The 26520-nt window shown below is 40.7% G+C and overlaps 1 protein-coding gene across 1 annotated transcript; it reads left to right on the forward strand.

The window, feature by feature from the left end:
- Window positions 1-149: 149 nt before the first annotated feature.
- Window positions 150-26110, forward strand: mtrr (5-methyltetrahydrofolate-homocysteine methyltransferase reductase). Its single transcript, XM_069151613.1, has 15 exons — window positions 150-190; window positions 1054-1198; window positions 1370-1523; window positions 2064-2181; window positions 2299-2803; window positions 2880-2993; window positions 3087-3243; window positions 3450-3538; window positions 5982-6162; window positions 10614-10656; window positions 13349-13529; window positions 14159-14277; window positions 19242-19334; window positions 22549-22728; window positions 25076-26110. The coding sequence occupies exons 2-15, from the start codon at window positions 1055-1057 to the stop codon at window positions 25218-25220; spliced, it is 2223 nt and encodes a 740-aa protein (XP_069007714.1). The 5' UTR covers window positions 150-190; window position 1054; the 3' UTR covers window positions 25221-26110.
- Window positions 26111-26520: the final 410 nt, after the last annotated feature.

Genomic DNA, 26520 nt, shown 5'->3' on the forward strand with positions numbered 1-26520 from the left:
GAAAAAAAAACTATTTCAAGCTTTTCATGTAGAATAGTTTTAGAATAGAATTGGAAAGATTTTTTTTTGTGTGTGTAATGTGGTTCCTTCCGATCACGGTCAGTCTGAGATGTACTCTCGCGTGAATTCAGTGATGTTAAAATGCCACGAGAAGGAGCGGACGGTGGATTTCCAGAGCATTTTTGCGAAGGTAAAAACAAATCTTCTGAGAACTTTGTACAGCATCCATTCAACTTTAATGACATTTAAATGTGTGTTCGTAGTTTTAACTGGATATGTTCAGCGCAAAAAGTCTCCATCCGGGGATCAAACATTGTTTTGTCCAGAGTGGGTTAGTTAGTTATAAGCTGCCGGTTATTGCTGACTTTCAGCTAAAATGACCTGTAAAGCGGCTGGTTTTGATTTTTTTTTTTTTTTGAAGAGACAAACAACACGCTCATATCCGCGTGTAATATTATAGTAATTGCTGTTAACGACAAAATCTTGACGTAACGTCCGGGTACTGTATGTATTCAGGGCTGCTGGTGTGTCTTGTGAATAGAGATGGAAACCTGCAGGTTTTCTGGGGACTAATACGTGTGGAAATTTGTGTGATAAAACCAAATTAATAAGTTGGCTATACAGTTGAAAGGGGACAGCAAATACTACCTCAATGTCTTAAATATAACTGTGGTAACGTGGCCGGACAATGTTTCTTGAGAAGGATATGAGTAATGATACCCTTATAACGAGTATAGTTGTGTGCACACATGCTTTACTGGGGGACTTGAATATTTTTTTTAATAAAAATATTCTATAATATATATCTATCTTATTTTATGTATACGTATTTGTAATTTTTTTCATATTGTGTGCACCTTTTTTGTGTTTCTATGCTGCTGTCATGACTAAATTTCCCCAACTTAATAAAGTCCAACCATGTCGACAATGTTAATGCTATAAGTAACACTTCTGCTTTCCCCTATTTTGAAAAGTCCTAAAGTCTTTTGTGAAAAAAGGTCTAATAAGAAATGTTACTGAGGAACATATTAATCTACAAACTATTTTTTTTAGCATGCCCTGTGAAGTCAAGCCGCGGTTTGTGGTCCTGTATGGGTCGCAGAAGGGCCAAGCCCAGTCCATAGCAGAAGGGATTGCTGAGGAGGCCGAGGGGCACGGACTTGTTGCTGATCTCAGCTGCTTGAGTCAGAATGAGAAGGTACATGACAAATATTTTACTCGGAACAGAGCTGTCCTTGGAGCCCCATATTCCACTGAATGGCTTTTTACACACAATGACCCATTAATAATTTTAGTAAACATTACATTGCCCGATGATTTTGTGGATATTAATGCACCGAAACACTATTAATCATATAACTGATTCCAGTACAATTTGGAGAAGGAGAATGCCCCCGTGGTGTTTATCGTGTCTACTACTGGAGATGGGGAACCGCCAGACAATGCTCTACAATTTGTAAGGCGCATCAAGAAGAAGACCCTTTCCACTGACCACTATAAACACCTTTGCTTTGCACTTTTAGGTAAATTCTTTTAGGAAGGTGATAGGAAAAAAAGATTTGTCTCTTCCTCTTGTTTGCTTTGTGGCTCCGGAAAGTCTCTTGTTTTTCTCTCTTATTTGCAAGTGATTCCTTTTTTGTTTTACTTTCCGCATCTAATTGATGACTCCCCTGTGCCCTTATCTTAACCAACTCAGTATTCCCATACGAAAGCAGATACAAAGGGAATGGGGGTGACTGTCGACTGTTTGTCACACTGTATAAAAGCTGCCCTACGGAGGAGATCTGGGAGCAGCGCCGGACACCTCTCTTTGAGTGCACATGTAGTTGCTCCTTCTTGCAAGAATAAATGTCTGATATGTTTGATTTTGAACCAAGCCTCTATGAGTAATTTTTCCAACAGAACAGGGTACATTAGCTGTTTTTTTTGGTCATCTGTCAATATGGGGACTTCATTTGCAAAACATTATTTCTGTAAACCATTAAAATGCGGAGCACTGCACATTGTTTACTTTCTGAACAGTTGCTGGAGAGTCTTTATCTGTTTTCTTCTGTCTGCTCCAGCTTTAGGAGACACAAATTATGCAAATTTCTGCAACTGTGGGAAGACAATTGAGCGTTGTCTACAGGAACTTGGAGCCAAACAATTCTATGCAACGGGATATGCAGATGATGGTGTAGGGTAAGTTCTGCAGAGTAAGAAAGTATACACATCCTGCATGCAGCATTTGGCATTTACCCTCTTTCTCTTGTTTACAAAGCTGTCATTTTATCATCTTGTGGACTTTGTTCTGTGCAGGCTGGAGGTGGTTGTGGACTCCTGGATTGAAGGACTGTGGAAAGCCATCAAAGGAGCCTTATCAAAAATGGCTTCTGATGGGACTGGTCCCTTGAAAGGGAATGCGGAGGATTCAGCCAAAGAAGCTCCTGATTCATCCATACCAGATGTCCAGCTAAACCTCTTAAGCATCACTGACCACCAGAACTGCGATTCAGTCAGAGCATCTGTAGACACGGACTCCAAATTTGCATCTGTTGCTTCATCTTCAGCTTCTGCCACTTCTGATCTCAGGCCAGCTTCTCCTGCAGGGAGCACTGGGTTGGCATCCCTGCCTGGTGTTACTGCCAGTGTTTCAACATCAGCACCAAAAACACACACGGGGGACGCTGGAGTTCCCCAGGTTGCACTGGCAGCCTCTCTGACACGTTCCCCGCCGCCGCTGTCTGAGTCCTCGCTTAATGTTCCTGCTCTGCCTCCATCTTATTTGGATGTTTCTCTCCAGGAGGTGGACACTACGGAACAGGTGATGAATGTTGCTGCTGATAAAACCAGTAATTGTGCCGTACTTTACCCTTCATGTCATGAATGTTTGCTTTCAGATTGTTGGACCAGTGAACAAAGAGACTCTCCATCAGGTGCCCATATCCAGGGCAGTTCAGCTGACTAGCGGAGATTCAGTGAAGACGGCCCTTCTCCTAGAACTGGACATTTCTGTAAGCATGATTTAATTATGTTTATCTAAAAGAAATCTCCAGCACAGAGTCATGTTGCAATGTAAACTGTATACTTTTCTTTTTCATCCTCAGGCTTACCCAACTATGGCCTATCAGCCGGGGGATTCTTTTGACGTGTTTTGTCCAAACAGGGCCGCAGAGGTGGACAACATGCTCCTCAGATTGGGTCTTCAGAACCAAAGAAACCATCATGTCAATGTTTCTCTAAGAAAGGACACCAAGAAAAAAGGCAATTCTGCTGCTGTCAAATAATTTGAACTTGTTGTTTCTGTACTCAAAAGAAAACATCGTGACATACTGCAGTGTTGGATTGGCAAAAAAACACTGACAACATAATATCTACAGGATAATGGCTGACTACATTCTTTGTATTTGTGAACTTCATATCTGCCCTGTTACGCTCATCCTGTAATGTTCTTTCTTCCCCTGTTAAAGGTGCTCGGGTGCCGTCCTACATCCCCCTGAACTTCCCTCTGTTGTTCGTGTTCACATGGTGTCTAGAGATCCGAAGTGTTCCTAAGAAGGTACTGTATGTCCAAACATTGCTCTGCCACCAATTAATTTACAAGCCACTTTTTTAATGCTACATCCTGCTGGTTGTTTAAGTCCATCAGCATAATGAGAGGGATGTGTAATTTCCCCCCCCCCTCTTGCTAGAGCACATAACTTTTATTTGTTTTGTCAAAGTTCGGAGAAAAGGGTATTGTTTTTCATGTAGAGGGGCAATTATATTTGGTCTGTTTCACAATGCATTTATTTCTGTACTGAACCTGGACCCAGAAGATTTGCAGAGGTTCATGGTTTGGTTTAATAAGCCGAGGTAAGACTTGATTCACAGAGTGTGGGTCCAAGGCTGAAATAATCAGTAAAATTGCCTTGTCCTCTGTGGCAGTGGAGAATTAAAGTCACATTTGGTGCATGAAAATGTCAAATCGCTGCAGTCTTCAGCTTTGCCTGCACAAGTGTCTCTCGATCCTCTAAATTTTGCAACATTATTTGTTCACAGTTGTGAAACCTAATTTAATTAGGTGGTAAATAACACATTTCTCTGTAATGTGAAAATATTATTTGTTACTACTTTACACGGACTTTAAAATACTAATACTGTTCCCAAACAGTGGTTATATTGTGAATCACTGAGCACCTTCCTGTACTCCTTGTCCTGTTCACAATTCCCATCAATTAATTTTTTTTTCACAGCATCCCGCTTTTTACAATGAAAGTTTAATTTATTATTTAATTAAAAAAAAAAACCATTATGTTCTAACAAAGTTGAAAACCATTAATTCCCATCTGGCATGAGCTGCATCAGTAGTTTACTGTTAATTGTACACTGCACACTGAATGACAAAAAGGAAGACAATTTGGCAGCAATCCAACAGCTCTAATAAAAATGTCATTTTAAGAATTGTTCGGCATTAAAATCCCAAATTACACAATTCCAACACGATTTCTGTTTCACGATAATGCCACTCTGCATGCTACAATTTTTGAACACGTTACATTTTAGTTTTAAAACAAACATGTCTAAAAGTAAATAATTAAGATACTGCTTAGCCAGTATGATGAATTAACAGACATTAGGGAAACATTATTCCTGAAAGCTGCCATGATTTTATTAGTAAAGCTTCTCAACTGCCAGATAAAATTGATAATGTGTCAGAATGATGAAGAACATTTAAATTTTAACAGCTACCGTCAGTTCAGCACCCTGAAAAGTCTGTATAAATGAGTTGTGCACAGATCTCTCTATTAAATTCCTGCACAGAAATGGATTGTTTCAGGCCAAACTGTTGTCTGCAGACTCGCAGGGCGATAAAAGTTCTATTTTACAACACCTTTCCGTGTAATCCAAGCGGTTAAAAACTGTTTTACTAAAGCGATTATAATGGCTATAATTTCTAAGCCCCACGGTTTTTAAGACAGGGAAACATAATGACTTCTATCTCTTAACAAGTACTATTCCCAGCAGGATGTTTAACAGCATCAAATGCAGGTTGACAAACATGTACATCTTTTTCTACTGAGACGCAATGGTTTTAATATATTACTCAATCCAGAGACTGTAACAGACAGCGGCACTGTTTGTTTTCACAACATTTAAAAAGAGCTGGCTATAGAAGATAGACGGGAAGGGATGGGAATCACCAAAAGGCCTATAACAAAACTTTAATGTGTAAAATATTGATACTTGGTCTGCATATCGATACAATATTGGCACACAAAATACCACGATACTATGCTGTACAAATAATATTTTATCCCCCACGCCACTAATCTCTGCATACACACACAAAAACTGTTATGAACTGCTGTGATTACACAGAACACTTAGGCATGACAAATATTTAGAGGTTTAGAGAATGACTCATGGTTGCAGAGTAAAGTCAAATCATTCTTAGAGTTAGGCATTTTAATATTTCTTCATGATCCCTTTTAATCTCCTCATTTAAATCTCTGCCTGCAAAAAAAATAACAAGCAATTATTAATGAAATACCAGTTAAACCGCAGCATGTCCTCTGAAAATGTAACATTAATTTGTGGCATAAATAGATCTTGATGAATGTTTGATAATCAAAAGGTTGCCTCTTTGGCTTCGCTAATTTCAGAGGAGCCTTTAGGCATTTAAAAACTAAGTGACTTCTCTTACTGTGGCAGAAAGTGCATTGTTAATGTGCATATTAAAATAGCTGTATTACATAACTGGGCTGGTGTCAAGGTCTCCCGCTACAGTTTTAATTTCCAGAGAAAACGCACAAAGACTTACATTTTTTTGACCTGTGTACTATGTGGCATTGAAGTTTGCCCCACTGCGGAGTCAGGAAGTGTAGCTGGCTCTTCTTTTTATAGTTGTGAATAAAATAGAGAGCGAGTATGAAATACTGCAAAAGCCATCACCGCTGTTGCTGATGGAGGAGCAGAGCGGCTTCAAGTGACAGTACATCTGATTACTGTGTCCCTGTCAGGCGTTTCTGCGAGCGCTGGTGGAGCATACCGGGGACGATGTGCAGAGGAGGAGACTGCAGGAGCTCTGCAGCAAACAAGGTGCCGCAGACTACAACCTGTTTGTGAGAGACCCGAGCCTCAGCGTTTTGGAGCTTCTCACAGCCTTCCCTTCCTGCTCACCTCCTCTCAGCCTCCTCATAGGTCAGACTCCCTGCTGTTAGCTCACTCACTCAGTCACTTTTAAGGTTTCTAATTTCTCGGGAGTGTTTAATAGTCAAGGATAAATCAGGGTGAAAACGATCCTTGCCAGATATGTTATGCAACAGGCTACGTGAAAACCACTCTGATGGGCAAAATCTGATCAAAATCACATTTATATGCATAATTTTTGTTTGATTTAATCTTCATGTCACGTAGCAAATGGCTGCATTTTAAGCTTAACATTGATCCACAGCACAGAAGAAAAAGGAAAACGAATATTCTGGCATATTTTAAAGATGATTTTCATTTTGTTTTGTTTTTAAATGTGTAACAATAACAGATGCCTGTTTAATTAAAAACAGGTTTTCCCGTGGGAAGCAAATTGGAATTATAGTTATTGACGTGAGAGTGGGATTTTGAATGCACCTGCTCAAAATATCAACAGAATAATTTACTTTAGAACTGTTTATTTTTCTTTTCTAAAAGACTTCAGGTTATATTAAGTCTGTCTTCTTGTGCTTTGTAATTCAGGTGATTTGTCTGCCTGGATGACTTTCAACCAGTAGGGGTCACTGTACCCTCAGTAAAGCGAGCTGTAGGTAGTCACATCGTTGATTTTTGTCAGAGCGTTTAATTATACAGAATGGTCAGACAGTGTGTATCTGAAGGGTCAACACTCATTTCCTCATCTCATTTTTGAGTCCACGCAGCCCCAGCATGGTTTTTGTGTCCCAGTTTCTGGAAATAGAATGGCACTGCTGTAGCTCCAAGATATATTTTCAACGTTTATTCATTATCTCCGACCCTGCTAATAATATTTGATACTTTTTTGGGGCTGTTTGCTGTCCCCATCCTCCCTCCTTTGACCCCCTGGCGCCAACTGTTGGTAGAGAACTAACATTTTCTCTCCGCTCATTAAGATAGCTGGCTGGTCATTCAGTCATTCAGATCTAATAAGCTTTGACTGAAACTTACCAGACAGTGAAATTAGTTGGCTACAGCTTTACATACAAGCGGAGTTGTCCTCTAAAACAGCTGTGTCACAGCTCTTTGCCTACCCCCGTGTCAGCTATTTTAGGCCAACTTTGCCAACCGCAGCACCTTTTCCAGTGGTGAACCAATGCAGAAATTGGCATTTGGGACGATTGTGAAAAATGTGGTGTTGGAGGCCCTTAAGGGCAACAGCTGTTCTTCGGTTTACTGTTGAGCCACTGAGCTTTGCAAGGACATGAATGTGCCGGGGTCAGTTTGGATCGTCGGTTAATGGTCAGCTCTGACTCAGTATGTCACTGTTAAAGTACACAGCTGCATTTTTGCACTGTTCTTGGTTCATTACCCCAGCTAAGGGGAAGGTGTTTGGTGATGAGAGTTTAGGCTGTTTTACAATAACTGTAAATAATGAGGAGAAATGTGTCTTGACCCACATGCCTTTGGCCAAGTTCAGGCTGTATATAAAAGTAAACGCTTGGTATGAATTGAGAAAGATACCTGCTCCTCGGAGTCAGGTCTCTTGTTATATGGTCCATTGTTTCATATAGAGTGTCGGATAAAAACTTTGGGGTCATAGCCCCAGGGAACTGGATGCTGTCCATGAGCATCTTTTTCAATTTACTTTACCGCATGGCTCAAATGAAATTGTACCAGGGTGCAGTTTTATTCTTTTTTTAGCTTGATTGTGACATGTGGAGCAAAGTAAATCAAAGTAAAGTACAGAGTTCAGCAGAACTCCTCCTGTCTGAAGGAAAAGCATGAAATCTGAAATGAATTTTTCCTGGTCACAGAGAACGCACTGCATATCACACATATTCCCACTATTAATTTAAGCTCTAATAAAATGCCATGGAAAGTGTTTAAATGGTTTTGGAAAACCATGGGCTAGCAGGTCCTTTTCTCAGAAGTAACTTGAAATTAGCATTTGAGGGCTATTAAAAAGTGTAAAAACCCTACCAAGGAGAATTCTTCATAATGCTTTAATGCTAAAAACCTCCACAATTTTGTGTGCAGCCAAAGAAACTATCCATAAATCTTGCGAAGTATATACTTTTATGTCCAACCACATTGCTATCTCATTTTTTCTCCCTCTAAAATGGTACCTCTGCATATAAATTGCAGCACAGAGAGACTTTTGAGATGGAATAGATTATATTGTTGTGCAGTATGATCGATGATACCCTCGAAAATGATCATTTCTAAAAACGTAGCGGGAATCCTGGACTGCATTTTTTTTGGAACAGACATCTTTTTCTGAAATACATATTTTAAAAATGTATCCTAAAGCCACTCACTGAAAAAAAAAAAAAGAAAAAAAAAAAGAAGCTTTGTACTCAAAAGGTTTTAAAAGTGATATATCCTTTGTATCTACCAGCGGTATCATCATGGTGCAGTGATGTGAGATGATGGATTGATTGTTGTCTGCTTCAGACATGTGTTGCCACTCTCTGAGAGAAAGGTAGCAACTCGAGCGCCGTGTAGCTGCAGTGGATTGTGTTTACTTACATGATACACGTTCTGATGGAGACGTGTGTGCTTTCACTGATGGAAAGTATCACCAGATACTGTACTGTATTTTGTATGTATAAGAAGATTTTGCGCATTAGGCAGTGAGTGACTGCCAAATGCGCATAATCTGTTCTTGTTTTAAAACATAAAGGATGTTTTTTTTTTTATCCTTCCTGTTGCAGCTTGGCCCTGATTATCACTGAAGATTTATTTACTAATGATTCACTGAGTCACATCTTCAGTACAAGCATATTGATTATAACAAAGCAAGGCCAGCCTGTAATCTTGCCTCACCTTGTAAGTTGTTAATACATTTTGAGCCTCCGAGTCTAAACAGTTGGACTTCTTTTTCAAGATAAAAGCCCCCTTCACTAAAGTTCACTATTCATTTCCATGTCATGCTGAATATTTGGCTCATATTTCCCATGTTTTCACGGGACACTTGTGAACACATGTATAACAAATGTTTACCACATGTTGCAACATATGATAACGTGGGGAAAATATGTGGAACATTTTTCACATGGGAATCAACATGAGCTTCACACATTACACCACGAAAGTGTTCCAAAAACACATTTCCAATGGGCAAAATACATATTTCAGGCGCATATGTGTCGGTGGTCACTTGGGATTACATGTGTTTTTGCACATGGATAATTCATGTGTTTTTTCTGAAGAGGGATCAAAAGACACCGTTGTTTATGAAACCTCCGAAATATAATAAGGCATCCTATTGAATATATTTATACAGTATAGTCTTTCAAATATTGTTTATGTACAAAACTTCACTTGAGTTAAGTTATACGTCCAAGAGAAGATGGAAATACCCCGATAAAGGGTGAATGAATGAAATTCATTTTCTATATCACTGCGATCGCATGTTGAAAAACCTACTTTTTCTTCTTCCATACTGACACATTCTCCAGCTTTAGCATTGAGTAATCAAATTCTTTAATATCTTATCATTCCATTGGACCTTGTTTTTGTTTAGTCCTTATGTTATCAGCCCACTGTTCTTTTTACTCTCTAAAGTTGATGTGTCAGCCCTCGTCCCTGTTGTTTTTTGTTTGTTTTGTTCTTTTTTTTTGTTCTTTTTTTTTTATTGTTTAATATCTGAGGGAACAGGGATTCGTTTTTAGCAGAAGACTGCTGTTTCAGCAAGGCCTCTGTTTTTGCTTAAAAATCTTTCAAACATACTTTTAAGTGCTTCCTACATCACCATTTTTTTGTGGAAAAAAAAGAAAAACGTCCAAGTGTGGAGCTGCCTCTCTAACACCCTGAGCTGTTTAGATGTCAGAGAAATCCAGACAGAGAGGAGAGAGCAGATTTAGTCCAGCTGTTTGTCTTTCTGAGCAATTTAGCAGAAAAATGTGTTATTGTGAGGCCTCAGCTGGTACATATGGCGCAGCTTTGGTTTTCCAGCTTCATCTATCACCGAAATCCAAATAAAATGTAAGGGAGTACACAGCAAGCACGTCGCACCACTCTCCATCACTCTCTTTGCCCACGTTCAATAACTGCTGCTGGGTACTGCATAGATAGTCCTGTTGCTACTGCATGGGGACATGTTATCTCTGACTCTTATAAGCCTTCCTGATTTCACTGACACCTCCTCACGCATACAACGTGCACGACATATTTCCCAAAAGAGGGCACCTTCATGGCTGGCATTGAAATAAGGTCTGCATAAGCAATCTGTTTCCTACTGGCTCCACATCTGGACACTTGGGATTCCATAACCCTGAGTTTGTAATTTCATAAATATAGAAGTGTGTCCTAGAAACAAGACTGTAACCTGGGTGGGGGTTATAGAGGATAGATTGGAAGGTAGGACGTCTCAGTGGGCCAAGATGACTTTCACATATTTTGTCTCCTCGCTGTCATGAGTGTCTGCGTAACCAAATCTCAGCAAGACAGCAAAGTGATTGACAGTTGTGCTTGACTTTCAGAGCATTTGCCGAAACTGCAGCCGAGGCCTTATTCAGCAGCCAGGTAAGGTGTCAGGAAAATAAGAATGAAGCTTACATTTTGTTCTGGATAAAACTGTGCACAGTTGTGCTCTGACAGTATAATTTGTCTGGAATAACAAGTATGTGTGTCTGTTTTATTCTAAATGAGCATGGAGGCTTACATCTTCTTAATTCCTACTGGTTTATTTTAGCTGCAGAATATGAGAAAATTAAGAGATTGTTTAAAACGGTAATAACTCATGGAGAAGAATTCAATTCTTGGATATGTTTCCTTATTTTGGATTTAAAGAATCCATGATTTTAATCAGTGTTGGGAAATGGAAATAGTCTTTCTCTCCATTGATTTCTAAAACAGATGTATTTAAATCATGGTATGATTCACACGACTGGAAATATGATCTCTAGTGTTTTTTGGCCTCATAGCCTTCTAACATCGTTTTGGGAATGTGTTGATGTTTTGTTCTCGTGCATGAATCATGATGCATCACTTCCTCGAGTTTGTTTATTAGGCACTACTAGACAAGAGAGTAGGAGTTTGCATGATAAAATATATATTGATCTTGCTCTCTTGGCAGACATGCGGTGCACTGCCGTTCACTGGAGAGCTGCTATTTTGCCAACACCTCCACAGGGGCAGATTGAGCTTCCAAATTATCTGACATTTAAGAGAATTAAAGAGACTAAAGAACATCAGGGAAAAGTGCTGTTAAGTTAATGAAGTCTGAGGTTTTTAGAAACAACTTGAAAAATTAAATAAAACATATTATACAAACTTGTACGGAAGTGATTGTTCCGTATGTGTGTGTCTATCACAAGTTTGTTATTACCCTTGTCAGATCCGGTATGTTGTACTGTTGTGTGTTTGTAGATGCAATTTCCTATTAAGCTCAGTGACAGGAGGAAACTGCACAAATGAAAGGACTAAATATTGTATAGCCTTTAGTTAGTTGTTATTAGTTTATATAGGCCAAGTGTTCCTCTTTCTTCTCACTTAGCTTGTCATTGATTTGCTCTTCCTTTTAAGCTTGTGCCCATTAGGTTTGCTTTAAAGCTCATGTGGAACAGCAACATCTAATACAATGTCAAAACTTCTCCACTCCTCTCATTAGTCCCTCACTTAGCTGCTTGTGTTGTGGTGTGTGTGTGTGTGTGTGTGTGTGTGTGTGTGTGTGTGTGTGTGTGTGTGTGTGTGTGTGTGTGTGTGTGTGTGTGTGTGTGTGTGTGTGTGTGTTGGGCTAAGAGATGGGGAACGGACAAGAGAGCGCACGGCTGTAGTTTATCAGATGGTGCAGAGACATTAGAGACCTGCATTATTGATGCCGTGGTCAATAGAGGTCTCCAGTGGCCCGCAGGAACTGGAGAGTGAAGGATGAGAGAGAGCGTGAGAGTGCTTCAGCTGACACTGAAGACTGGAACAGAGGGATGGGGGGGGCAGTTTTATTAAAGCACGACAGACAGAAACTTTCATCCTTTGGGGTTACTTTTGTGGTTTGCCCGGTGTTACGTGGAAAGATTGTGGAGTAGTTCAACTAATTCCCCAAAATATATATATCCACGTATTTGTGTTAAGGCGGAAAATAAACACACATGGAGGATGGCAAATTGGTATGATGTTTATCCTCACTATGGGTTATATAACCATCTTAAATAGCTGAAGATTTAACAGTACTCCCACCAACCTGTTGCCACTTAGCACTTTGGCACTTATTGGTATTGAGAGTCCATGAAACAGTTAAAATAGTTCGCTTAAAATAATGAGTAAATGGTTGAAATTATTTAGTTTAAAATTATGAATAAACAGCTAAAGAATGGCTAACACAGTTTGCTAAAAGTATGACAAAACTGTTGAAATACTTATCTTAAACAAATGGATAAACAGCTGAAATAGCGAACGAAGTAATGAAGAAATGGTTTAAATCATTACTTTAAAATGATGGACTATAAAGTTGAAATAGTTAGATAAACAATTGTTGAAAAGTATTGACTAAATGGTTGAAATTATTAGCTTATTCTCATAAATAAATAGTGATAAAAGTTGTTTAATTTTTTTTTTAAATAGTTAGCTAAAAGTAATGGGCAAACAGTTGAAATAGATAAGTAGCTAAAATTATTTAATAATTCAAACTATAAAAGTTACAAGCTAATTGAAATGGTTAATATGTCCTGTTTCTGCCACTACAAGTGGAAGCAAGCTTGATATGTATTGAGAAACAGTAATGAATAATGCTGAATAACATCCTGTTTAAAATCTATTCAAAAGCACCTTTTTAAAAGACAACAGGTGGCGTTGATGAAGAGGTACTTAAGCTCTTGTAACAGGGATAGATCATAATTTGGGACACTTCAGCGCCGTGTCCAAGTTTGTATTTGGCACTGCGTCAGATGTGCCCTTGTTTCTCTGATGTTGCTGTTGTTCAACGAGAATTTTCTTATGATGTTGTGGGAATTATTTGAAGCAGCATTGTTGCCTGTTCTTCAGGATTGATCTTTGTGTACCTTTCTGCTCTGCCTCTGCCTCTCTGTGCTTCGCTCCATTTTCCACTTCATCTCTGTGCATTTCCCTGGTTGTCACTGTATGTCTGTATGCCTTGCACACACACACACACACACACACACACACACACACACACACACACACACACACACACACACACTCTGATGTTTCCTCCTCTGGCCTTTTCCATCTCCCACTCTCTGTGGTCCCATCTCTGTAGCTCCCGTCTGAGGCACCCAGGAAAGCTGCATTTTGTCTTCAATGTGGTCGAGTTCCCAGCGTGCTCTCGGCGGCCTGCTGGGAGGCGAGGCTTGTGTACCGGTTGGCTGGTTGACCTCATCAATCCCGGCCCGGTTTTCCCGGGGAAGGATGAATCCTACGGCAGCCCGGCTCCGCCAAAGGTAATGAAAAGACAGGACAAAAATGAAACTTTCAGTAGACTGTGCACATTTTTGGTCCTGGCTGATACATTTCTAAGTGCTAATATTTGAGAGTTGAAGTGTTCCGTTCGCCAGAGTAGTTGTAACCCAACACTCACAGGGAGGGAAAATATAAAACTGTGCCACACTTGTCTGTGCCTTCCTTACTCTGTCTTTGTTTTGATTTTTACAATGAAATGACATGAGACGTCGAGGGCCCATCCTCCTTCAGATATCACAGTTCAAGAGGTTCCCAAGGAAAACAGGAGGCAAATATGGAGCACAGTGTCATAACATTGTGTCTGGTGTTAGGGAGTCAAAGTGTTTCTACTTCATGTTTATGCTCCTCTGAAAACTCAGCTTTAGTGTGGCAGAAAAAAAAGAACAAGCTTTGGGCCTGTTGTGTGTGGTTAATTAAAAAATTAATTTAGGTCACAGCAAGCAAATCCTTTCGCCAACTCTGGATTCCAGCTGAAGCTCACGGGTTTTCTCATTAGTACGTCTTAGCATATTAAGTAGATCAATTTATAGATTGGCAGGCCCAATGCTTCTCAGCATCGTTGTAATTACTCTCATTATTTTGAATGCTCACTAATGGTCTCTGACCCCAGATCCATGTGAGTGTGAGATCCAACTTCTCCTTTCGGCCTCCCTCGGACCCGTCGGTGCCCTTCATCATGGTCGGCCCAGGCACTGGAGTCGCCCCATTCATCGGCTTTCTCCAGCAAAGGTTTGCTCATTTTGCTATTGTCTTCCAACATAAGTGACGTTTTTATCAAGTAAGAGACACATGGTATATGCTGAGACCCCTCACTTTGCAAATGTACCCGTCAAAAGGAATCAAGTGCCTGTAATAATGCTCTTGATCCTATGCCAATGTTACGTGTTCCAAGATTTGCAGCTGAAGTAGGTCGGTGAAACGTTCACGTCAAGTGTCAAGTTATGTGCTCACTGATGCGAAGTGCAACACAGATTATTCCAGCAAAAATTGCGCTCCCTTTAATGAATATTCACAATGCTGGAGTGATGTTAAGTGCACATCATCTATGCCTATTTTCGAGTAATCTGCAGAGACAATTAAATGAGACCCCGCTCAAAGCCGATAAAACTCCACGTCACGTAAAGCATAATAAATCTAGGGGTGAGGGCTGCGATCACGAAAGGGATTATTTCAGACTCTTCCCCCATTTCGACAGGAATAAATTAGAGCTTCTCCGATGAGCACACTTATGACTTCTGTAATAAAAAGCCATGAGTCAAAGCGGCACACGGGGTGTTATGGATTTGAAAGTAAAAAGTCCAGTAGGGGGTGGCCATTTTGTTGGCGTAAATCATTGCTTGTAATTGCCGATGCGTTGGCGTGAGGATATTGACTCTTCGCTAAGTAGGTTCAAGTTCTCTCCTGCTAGTTAAACCATGACTTTATGTCTTTGCTTGAAGAGCTCCATTCATTCAGAAGAAAATTAAACATTTTGTTTAATTTTCGCAGGTCCTGAATTGCTGGCTAAATCAAGATTGCAAGGAGATGACCTGTCAGAAGGATTTAATGTGACTGGAGCTTCTCTATCCAGGCTCATGCCCGTGTGTTAAAGCAGGCCCGCAGCCACCATGACTTGTCAGAAAGCCGAGTAAGCCTTTTTAGTCAGACTGACATGTCTAACTCTTGGGTGGCTTTGTATAAATGAGGTTGTGCCCCAGTCAACTCCAATTGTCTCTAAATCCCCCTGGATGTCTGCTCTGTTGTGGCGGGCGGCCTCCGCGGGTGATTGCTCTGAGAGGTGACACAGGAGCGGCTGAAGTGGTGGCAGCGCTGGATTGTCTGAGGCAGATTTGTTGGAAGGACAGGTGGTCATCTGAGGGGAGGTTTTGTGTACGCCTTCGGGACAGAGGAGCACTGACGATAGCACATGTTTTTGGACTGTACTGGTCACACTACTTGAAGACTCCTCGTCTTAATGATCAAGGTTCAGCCAGAGGGACAGTGCTCTGTTGTAACGCAGTGATATGCAACATATCGGTCCTCACAGCAGAGCTCAAATATTGCTCTCTAAATTCTAAGACAAATACAACAATTCAGGTGCTTTATTAAAGCAGAACACCTAGACCTTGATTGATTATGCAAGACTTTCTTTCATGATAAAACACCCACCGCCCCTCATGAAATGCATCCTTGGAAGTTCAGTATTTGATTTTTCGTTTTTTTCATTTCTCTTATTGAATTATTTTCTTTTCATTTTAAGAAGCTTTTAAGTGTTACAATATAAACGATTCATCAGCTCAACCGTCTCCTCAGTCCCCTCTCCCTCTCTGTGTTTCTCATCACCTCCCCCGCCAGCTCTGTATTGTGCCGGAGGATTGTAAGAACCTGTCATGGCGCGCTGCATTGTGCAGAATCTTAACTTGAGATTCCAAACAAAGCCTCGGTGGCTGACGATGTACTCTGATAGGAGATAACAATCACCAGTTTGTCAACGGGACGCTGTATCTTGCTCCAAAGCCCGAGAAAGTCCTGTTAGCAACAAAACAACATGGGGACACTTCGATCCTCCAACCTCTCCCCCTCTTTCACACCTACTGTTAATCGATGGCTGTTTTCAAAAGTACTTTGTCAAGTTTGTAGTGCTGGTAACAAGTGGAAGAAGAGTCTTTAAAAGGTCAGAGGCTCACTTGGTGGTACCAGGAGATTTGAATAAGGCCCTCCAGTAGTCTGTTATTGATTGCTGTGGTTTTGCGTAGAGGGATTTTATGGAGATGAAGCTGCTTTTCAGTGTCTTTGTTTAGCTGGGAGCAGTGACAGTTAGACAAATATTGTACGTTAACTGAGTGGTTTGCCTTAATCTTCTTAGCAGCTCTAACAAGCTTTCCTTTAGGAAAAAAAATCAGTTTGCTCAGTTTAATATTTAGTTATGCCAGAAGGCATACTTGGCACTTCAATATGACAATTTGTATTAAAGTTTGTGTGAACAAATATTTAGTTTCTATTTATCAGTCTAACCAGACAGCTGACTACAGTTAGGCTACAGCATCTTGCTTATGAAAACATTTTGAATTCAGAACGTTGAATGTATATGGGTGTAATTCTGCAACGTAATTTCAGTGATTAAGCCCTGAGCTGTTGTTGTTTTCAAGCTTTTATTTGCTCTCATTGTATTTTGAAATGCAGAAAGCCGCTCAGCGCTGCTCACACTGAACTGCAAAGATGAAAATGAAAGATAAGGGATATTTGTGATGTTTACCAAGTCTTAACCTCAGCTTCCCTTGCAGTTTTCCCTTCCTGCTGATCATCTGAATGGCACTGAAAGGCAACCGCTTCTGATTTCGACCCCAAATGGAGTGCTCTGTGGATGCTGCCTTCCCCCTGGGATTGTATTGCAGGCTGTTATAGCGTGGGGATGGGATGTGATGTGATTTGTATTCAGGGAAAGGCGCCGGTGTGGTCTACTCAGAATGGAATCCAGCTTTTTCATATTGGTATTGATCCCTTTAGGGCAGGCGGCGAGAGGAGAGAGACGAGCACACTAAAATGAGTTTACTTGAGGCTGTTTGCAGATCAGAAGAATCTCGTCCAGGATGCTAATGGATGGGATCTGAGCGCTCGGATGAAGTCAGCCAGACAGCTCTGTTATCGGGTCTCATTCACAGACAGAAAGTTCAAACAAACTTCTTCTCTAAAGCATTTTTATTAACCGCTCAACTTTGCAATTAATTAACGAGAGCACAGCTTTCTTTTAGCATTCGCAATCACATTTTTTTGGCATTGATTTGTTTTTTCCCTGAAGCTAATTTTTGTAGAGGTGCCACTAACAATTGATTAATCTGTTCATTATTTTAAAAAGTGCAATAAATCTGCTAATCCTTTAGTCTATAAAATGTCAGAAAACAGGAAAAAAAAAATGTCCACAGCCCAAGGTGAACCGATTGCATTACTTGTTTTGTCCAACCAACAATCCATAACCTGTAGATATTTGATTTTACGACATGAAACGGAAAACAACAACAAATGCTTGTCTTTGAGAAACTGAAACCAGCAGTTATTTGAAATATTTGCTTGACAAGTTACTCAAACCAGTGGTTTGCAAACTTTTTCCACCTCAACTCACTTTGAAAGCAGGAAAAAAAACTATCCTGTCCCCAATTCCCCTGTAAACCTATTTAAAGTTGTATCAACTTGTAGCAATATCGGAGAAATTAGCAACAAAATGAGCAACATTTTAACGATCAAAGTAAGACGAATAGTTCTGCTGCTTCATTTGCTTTAATCCTGACTGATTAAGTTTGCCTTTGTTTGATGGATGTCATCTGTTTTCCCTTTTTTTCTTGTCAAAGATGTTTCTATCTTGCCCATGTGCATTTCATTGTACCGCCTGAACGAAGTTGTGCTTTCTTCAATCTTAATAGCTGTACTTGTATGAAAAAAATCTGAAACACATCCATTCAGCTTAATATCACTCCACTTTTCTTTTGGTCTGCGCTGGACTGCTTGTGCCCCTTGAGGGGGCCCAAAATTTTGAAAACCCCGACCGTTCAAAAATGTGTTGTTCTTATGAGATGTCTGAGCCTCGCTGTGCAGAATGATGTATGTCCAGAGTTTGACACTAGAAGGCAGTTTTCACATTCATCTCCTGAAGGAGTAAAGTGTCTCTGTGCACACCTCAAAATGAAGTTTCAGACGTGGACATGAGAGGATTCGAAGCCGAACTTATAGCTTCCAGTGCACGGACACTGACAACAGACCTTTTTGTTGAAGTAGGAGCCATCTCGTGTCCAGCAGTTTTAATAAAATAAATTACATTTACATATTCAACTTGTTCATGGAATCTGTCTTGTTGGATTCAGCCTGTTTGTGTACGGCAGAGGATGCGGTTTAGGGAAAGCAGCACCTTATCCTCCGAGTGCAGCGGCGCAGCACAAAGGGCCCAGTCTCAGTGCCTCTCTGGTGTTCTTTAGGCCCATCGTTGTGGTTGGTCACTTGAACCACCCCTCCTTTTCACACACACACACACACACACACACACACACACACACACACACACACACACACACACACACACACACACACACACACACACACACACACACACAACAGGGGTAACGGATAATGCCGGGCTCTTTGGACAGTCAACTGACTGATGGCATCGTGAAAGGTTGGGGGTCAACTGTTGTTATCTGGGAGAGAGCTGTCACCTTTGCAGCAGGTGTGTGACTCAGATAACGGCGTCCTGAGAGCCGCTTTGTGCTGCTGCGTTGCAGTTGCCTGCAAAGGATTCCGGGAGATTTGCCAAACTCCAAAGCCACAAGAGGAATCACTTTTTTTCAAGAGCAGTTTTTGTGCACGGGGTAACAGTTGGACACACATAAGTGTATGAGTAACACATTCACACACACACACACACACACACACACACGCACACTTTCAGCCCTGTTATAATTTCCAGTAACTGTTTATAATGATGAGATCTGTCCTTCTGTTTGGGTGAAATTTAATAATACATATAATGCCCTTGCTTCTCCACGCACGGTCATTTTCATACAATTGGCAATTGTGTCACTCAGTGTACTTTCACTGCAGACAGTGCTTAATAATGTCACTCCTCTCATTTAACCTCTGCTGCGAGGAAGGACTCCCTCTCCTCCATCTGGTCTGCGTGTCTGTTTGTATTGATTGACCGCTAACATCTGTTGTTTGACTTTCAGAGAGGAGGACAGGCAGAAGAACCCGGAGGTTGTTTTTGGCGAGACCTGGCTGTTCTTCGGTTGCCGCCACAGAGACGGAGACTACCTGTTCAGGTCTGTTCAGTTCAGTGGTTATTCAGACTCCATACATTCATTCCAGTATATACAGTCTCTGCTCAACCTTTTGTGAGTCAGATATACCGCTCTCAACAACCACATCCTTTACCTTGCCACCGCACTTTCCATTTATTGAAATCAGTGCCCTGCATAATGAACATTGCAATCGTATGCAAGAGGTGGGTGTTCTCCCTTCAATTCCATTGAGCATTGTGGGCATTGTACTGTATATAAAGCACTTGGCTCAAGGATATATTGTAAGATGTATGGGAAGAAAGTGGACATGTCAAGCTGTTTTAGCCAAGGTCTCATGTTTTTTTTTTTTCCTGAGTAACACCGGACAACAATAACAGCATCTTGCAAGGTTGGCATGTAATTCTGACTCAAGGTAGGGCATTGAGTTTCTGTGACTTTATATTTTAGGCTTGGTTTCTTTTCGCCATTTCTCTTGTCAATATTTTTCCTAGTTGCTTAAACATCCAGAGTTAACAAGCTGACAAATATTTCATCAACTCTTTTTTGACTCAAAAAGAGTAATATTTTGAATGTTGTTTCACATCTGCTAGATGTGTAACAAAACAACTGTTCTATGATACAACTGGAAATTTCAACATTGGTTACCCCTGGCATTGCTACTATGTTAAAAGCCAATCCTAAATAGATTTAAGGTTTGCTAATGGATTCACATTCAACAAAGTTCTACTGAATTACAAGCATGCTGTTTATTAACACAAAAGTTTATGGTTTGGTTCTCAACACCGACACAAGGCTGTATTGTAGATCTGAAGGTGGCAGTGTTGTGTTGTGAGTATACAGTATATCCAGGAAAAGTGTACATGAAAGTTAATATTGACCAGTGACATCAATTTTGTAAATAATAATCTTACCTGCGCAAAGTTTCAGGGGTCTATTTTTTTCATTGTAAAAAAAACCAAACAAGTTTGTTCCAGCTCAATAGTAGTGAATATCATACCAACTCTCTTGGATGGTTAAAGCACAGTAAACTGACATCCGCCTGTCAGGAGATCCCCCGCTCTGATTAGTTTGCTTTGGCTTTACTCTCTCCTGACTACATGCTAATTGATCAGCTCTTCCTTGTATCAGCAGCGAGCGTGTGCTCAACGTCGGTGCACTGATCGAGTTCCTTTCCAGGATTAAACCGTGTGAATGGATTAGCTTCCTTAATCACACAAGAATAGATCACAGAGGATGCTGTTTGTTCCCCTTTGTTTCCTCTATCCTTTAGTTAAATACTACCTCACAGCCAGGTAGTAGGCAGTGTTTGTTCTCAGTGTGGGCTTCTCTGATGAATACCCCCACAGTGTTGACCAAAATGATTAGTCTGTGTTTTATGAGCCTCCCATGAAGAGTTGTACTCAATTTAAATAGGTTTGCAGAATGAGAACAACATGGCCGCAGTTGAACTGGCTGCCTGCATTCATCTCAGTTGGATTTCCCTTAAAGTAAGTGCAATTTGAAGTCGGGCATTGCCTTGGAATGCAGAAACCTGCTTAGTAAAGTTTGTGGTATTTTTCAATGCCCCAGATTTTTAAATAAAAGCTTAGCTGGAGTTGTAAGTAGGGGTTGAAATTTGAACTTGCATAAATAAAAAATAAACTGCTTTTTATTCTTATTAATACAAAATGTCAAGAAAGAATGTGACGAAGTCTCAGTTCGTGTTTGGATTGCGAAAAGGCTTGTGATGCGCCTCAATCAGCCGCAGCACTTAACATCTCTGTGAGAGATTGATGCCAGGTTGCCCGCTCGTCACATCCAACTTGTCCTCCCTCTCTCCCCTCTGCTGCACTTATCCTTTCCCCACCTCCCTCTGATTTCTCAGCCTCTTCATGGCATGTGATTTCACGCTGCAGGAGAAACATGACTGGAAGGCCTGCTGGGATCACGTCAGGGTCCGGGATATTGCCAGAGGCTGTTATGTGTATAAACACACCAAGGAGTCTGGCAGGTTATGGCTCTCATAACCCCCCCAAACTCCCACCCCGTCTGTCTTGTGTTTTTCAAAGACGTCGGCTGCCTTTTGTCATCTGCCAGTTTCTGCTCACACGGTTATCACTCTGCGCTGATTTAATATTCACATGTCAAACAAACAAGACTCGGCGATCCTTCTCCTTGTTCTTCATGTTGTTGGTCTTGCATTCAAGATCACACATATTGATGAAAAGAATGAGATTTCTCTTAATGACCGCCTCCGATCAAAGGTTAGGTCGTAAACATCGCAGGAGAAGCAACAATTCTGGACTTTTCAGATAGAACAAAGACAAGAATGCCCATCTCTCCTTTGTATTCCTGTTGCAGCATCTGTGTTATCAAAAAAAATGCCTTATTTTAGTCTAGGGGTTACTGCGAAACACAGACCCCTGAGGCGAAGACCTTCACCCATGATCTCAGAGCCACTGCTTGTTATGAGCGTGTGTGTGTGTGTGGAGTTGTGTTTGTGTGTGTTTCTGCTCATTCCGACTGCTTAACTTTAAACAAGATGCTCTGAGCCAGAGTAAACCTTACTCCCGCACTACCTTCCTCTTTCCTTCCATTCCTGTAGCACCCCAGGCTCTGTAAAAACACTCGGGCAGAAGAAGGGAGCAGTTGGCAAGCAAAATACTGAGAGGGAGCAAGGTTACACCCAACTGCAAGGCTGGGAGGATTGATTGTAAAAAGATGCTTATAACAGTGACTCGACCTTGCTTATGAAATCCATATTTTTTTTTTGCTTTTCTTTTGTTAAACAAGATAAATTGGTTGTCTGGCATAGTTTTGTTCAGACCTTTTGCCCATCAGCGTTCCGTTTTATCAAGCTCGACAGGGTTCTTTTGTTCACAGAAAATATTTGGGGGGGGGGGGTTGCATGTCTTTTTTAGGTGGTTGAAGCTATTGCTAAATATCCTAAGGGATTGTTCGATGTGAAAACAGTTGGTATGTAAACTGTGTTGAATCCTTGGCACTTTCTACATTTCGTTTCTCGCTTACGATTTCGATTTGTTTTTTTGTTTTTTTCATAAAACCACGGACAGGCACTGTTTCACAAAGTTAGTCTCTCATTCACTTTGACATAATGTTCTCTCTACAGCAGCACCTGAAATGTCGCCCTCCTGATTCCAGCATCGAAAAGACCCATGTTTGCAAGTTTGGTACAAGCTGTCCGAGATCTCGAGAATAACCTTCCTAACATCCACGTACATTTTTCTCATCCCAGAAGGGAACTGGAGGGCTTTGTGTCCAGCGGTACCCTGAGCCACCTCAAGGTCTGTTTCTCCAGGGACGATGAAGAGGCCACCACCTCGCAGCCGAGATACGTCCAACACAATCTGCTGCTCAACAGCCAACATGTCACCGACATCCTGCTCAAACAGAACGGCTGTCTCTATGTCTGCGGGTAAGACTGACCCTTATTTTAATTTTCATTCATCCTGAGTGATACTTGCTCTTTTCGGTTTTACATTTCATACCTGTACATGTTCTGGCTGCTCTTTCCAGCGTGTCAAGAGTCCGCTGTGAGTGTGAAAGGACTGCAGAGCATCATTTGCCATCAGGCTCTCTGTGCTGGCACGGTCCGCTTTGGTCAGATCGCCTTGTGTTTACAAAGCCTCGAATTGACTTCTAAATCAATACAGATCCCTTTCTTTGTTCACAAATGACAGACAATCTTTATTTTATCATGCAGGAACCAGGAAGTGTCTTTTACAGGAGAGAACAAAATGGCTATGTACATAAATACACACAGAATCACTTAAAAAATGACTTGCATGCAGCTTACAGCCTACTAACATAGGATGTAAAACAAGAAAAGGAAAAAAGCTTGACTGTTTACAGTTATATTCTCTATTAAATATATACAGGAGGAGGATGTGTAAATCTGATGGAAAGGCAGTGTGTCCAAAAGAAGTTCATCAGATTATTATTACAATTATTATTATGATATACATATTAGATTATTATTATATAATCTGATGGTGTGTAGAAAAAAAATGTGGAATTGATTTTTACTGAAATGTTAAATACGCACTTGAGACCCTCCGATTTGTTGGTTGGCCAAACTTACTTGGTGATATTAACACAGATGTCCTTATCAGTGTATATGTTGTCCAATATGGAAACGTTTTTTTACAGAACATAATATAGAAAAAGATGTTTGGGCTAATTTAGAAATTGTGTGGTTCTTTTTATTTATAGTCGTTTATAATTATTACAATTTCAGTAAAGTTCATTGTTTGGACAATAAAGTTTATCCTTAAACTGTAAAGCATTCTGCCTCTATTACATATTGATATGACAAATGTGTGGTAATCACTCAGTCGTTTCATTGATTTTTAAAACTCCTAATAATGACACTGGCGTTGGGCCCAAAAATCCGGTATTAGTCGGGTTTTAATTAGTACACCTTTTTGTTTGTTGTCCGGCTCTGACTGTCACTGTCAGTTTAGAAATGTGGAACAAGAAACAGCAGAATCAAGTCACGATGTCTGAACCTGCTTGCAGGCTTTGCATAATTTTTGCCAGGTTCGCAACAGACTTTTGAATCACTGCAGATGATCCAGTTTGATCTGGTGTGGTTACAAAGTTTACAAAGAGCGGCTTTAAAGCTGGTAAAGCACATGAATCTCCCACTGAACATAATGTGATGACGCTTTTTAAAAACAAAAAAAAGTATAATCTCGTGTTAGATGCGACCTTTTCAAAGAGTGGACACTTTCTGTAAGTTTTTCAAGGTAATTGGCAGGTAGGTTATTGAAAACCTGGCAGAGAGCTTGCCACAGTTCTTGTGTGAATTCAGGCTGTCTCAGCTGCTTCTGTCTCTCCATGTAATACCAGACTCACTTGATGATGTTGAGATCAGGGCTCTGTGGGGGACACACCATCTGCTGTAGGACCTGTTGTTCTCGTGGCTGAAGATAATTCTCTATGACTTCGTCCGTATGCTTGAGCTCGTTGTAATGGGCTTCCTGATGGAACAAATAAAGTATCCTACAAGAGTGTACAATAATTTAGGAGATGAATCTATGATATAAAAAGGATTTCAGTTTTTTTTCTGGCCCTTAACTCACTAAACAATAGGCGCTGAAGAGCTTTGCTTACAAGCAAGATATCACATTTTTTTTTAATATCACAAGAAGCGTTCTTCTTACAACATCACTTCTCTGATTCCTTCGTTACTGTAGCATTCGCTGTGATGCAACATTGTGCTCCATTTATATCATTTATAGTGTATACACACCCGTCCACTGTATTTCACAACACATTGTTTCTGGCAGTACAAAGACAAAAGCAAAACACACATAGACATATATCATGCCAAATCATGTCAGCATTGTATAGCTCCACATCATATCCTTTCTCTTGTGTTTCTCACTGCCAGGCTGCTCTCTTTATCTTGGAGTAAATTACTTTTGAAACATCAGAGCTGTGTGAATTCTTCCCCGTCAAAAAAATATCCCTGTTGGATGATAAATCTCCCCCAGTATGCTGCAACAGCAAGACAGAGATTTCAGCCATTTTCTTCCAGGATACTGTCCAGGACTGGCTACACATTCTGGTGTTATAAGACACACACACACACACACACACACACACACACACACACACACACACACACACACACACACACACACACACACACACACACACACACACACACACACACACACACACACACACAGGGGGAAAAACATCTATTGATTGCATGGCTCGTTTTTTCTAATCTACCTGTTACTTTCCTTCTCCAGGGATGCTAAGAACATGGCTAAAGACGTGAATGAGACCCTGATGGAGATGATTAAAACGGAGCTGCAGTTGGACCAACTGGAGGCCATGAAGAGGCTGGCAGGGCTCAGAGAGGAGAAACGCTACTTACAGGACATCTGGGGCTGACAGTGGAAGTCGAGATAAGGGCATATTGCAGTATCCGCTCAGCTTTCTTACACCTTCAAATAAAAAAAAAATAAAAATATTCAGCATACTCAGCTGTAACCGCCAGAACCATAAAATTGTGTATGCTGAAGCCCGGAGGAAGTTTACACCACACAACGCTACCAAGATGGAATTTACCTTGCTGACCTGGGGATATCAGTTTACTACATCATCTTAGGCTTTTCCTCTTCTCTGAACAGAAATGACCTTGGTCAGGGCATTGGTGCTGGAGATTGGTCCTGCAGTCTGAAAAGGCTTTTAGTGCAGACGAGCCTCCTCCTCTTCATCCTTCCTGGGGAAAATGCATTTACTTCCGTCGGCTGTGATGGAGTGATTTAGAAGAGAATAAGAACTCCATGCCGTTTCCATCTCGATTGGAGTAATACCCAGCTCTCAAATAACACACACAAAACTTGTTTATTGTCATTCAGGGAAGGAAGAAATATTTTTTTTTCAAGAGTTATTTGTTTTTGGAATGTGCCACAGTTTACCTCTGAAGACATAATCAGTCCAAATTCAAGAATAACAGAGAATGTGATCCTAAAAAACGGTTACCAGTTGCATAATTTAGGTCATGGGGATGATTTATCATCACAGTGTGCTCAGGATCAAGCGAAGAGAGGTGCATTTCAATGATAATGTGCAACCCTGACCAAAGCAATTTATCTGACTGACTTTGTTTGTCTGTCTGCCCCCACATACCCAGCAGACTGCCAGTCAGAGACTGCAAGAGACAATGAACTCCAACTTTTCTAAGTCCTGAAAAACCAACTAAAATCTCCCAAACTGTGGATAAAACAAACACATCTGTGCTATGTGTGATCAGGAATAAAAAGATATTTCACAGTAAACTGTTGTCTTGTGTTTTCCTTTCTTGTGCACAGACATGTGTGTTTGTGGATGACCTTACACGCGCACACACACACACACACACACACACGCGCATTTGAAGTGTGTGGGTGTGGGACGACTGGAAGCTTTCTCTGCATCTTTGAGAGGCAATGGGAATTATTTGAGAACTAATGGACTCTGATTGATTGGGGGTGATTGTTTTATTTAAATTTGAAGATAATTTGATTGTTCAAGGTGACTTTGGTCAGAAGATGAAGGTGTACTCTGCTAATTGAAGGCTTTTCGCAATGGGCCTCTTAGTGCAGCCCAGAGCCCCAGAGAGAGGCTTCTCAGAATTAAATCTTCTAACAGCAGTCTTTTTATTTATCCTCTTGTAGGGAGGGGAGAGAAAAACATGTTTACAATCTCT

The sequence above is a fragment of the Embiotoca jacksoni genome, unplaced genomic scaffold (assembly GCF_022577435.1).
Source record: "Embiotoca jacksoni isolate LCO1_2020_lvr unplaced genomic scaffold, fEmbJac1.0.p SCAF_17, whole genome shotgun sequence".
NCBI lineage: Eukaryota > Metazoa > Chordata > Actinopteri > Embiotocidae > Embiotoca > Embiotoca jacksoni.

Coding starts and splice junctions, on each gene's coding strand:
- mtrr (XM_069151613.1), top strand. CDS start 1,055: ATGCCCTGTGAAGTCAAGCCGCGGTTTGTGGTCCTGTATGGGTCGCAG. Junction 1,524..2,063: donor CCTTTGCTTTGCACTTTTAG/GTAAATTCTTTT, acceptor TGTCTGCTCCAG/CTTTAGGAGACACAAATTAT. Junction 2,804..2,879: donor AGGTGGACACTACGGAACAG/GTGATGAATGTT, acceptor GTTTGCTTTCAG/ATTGTTGGACCAGTGAACAA.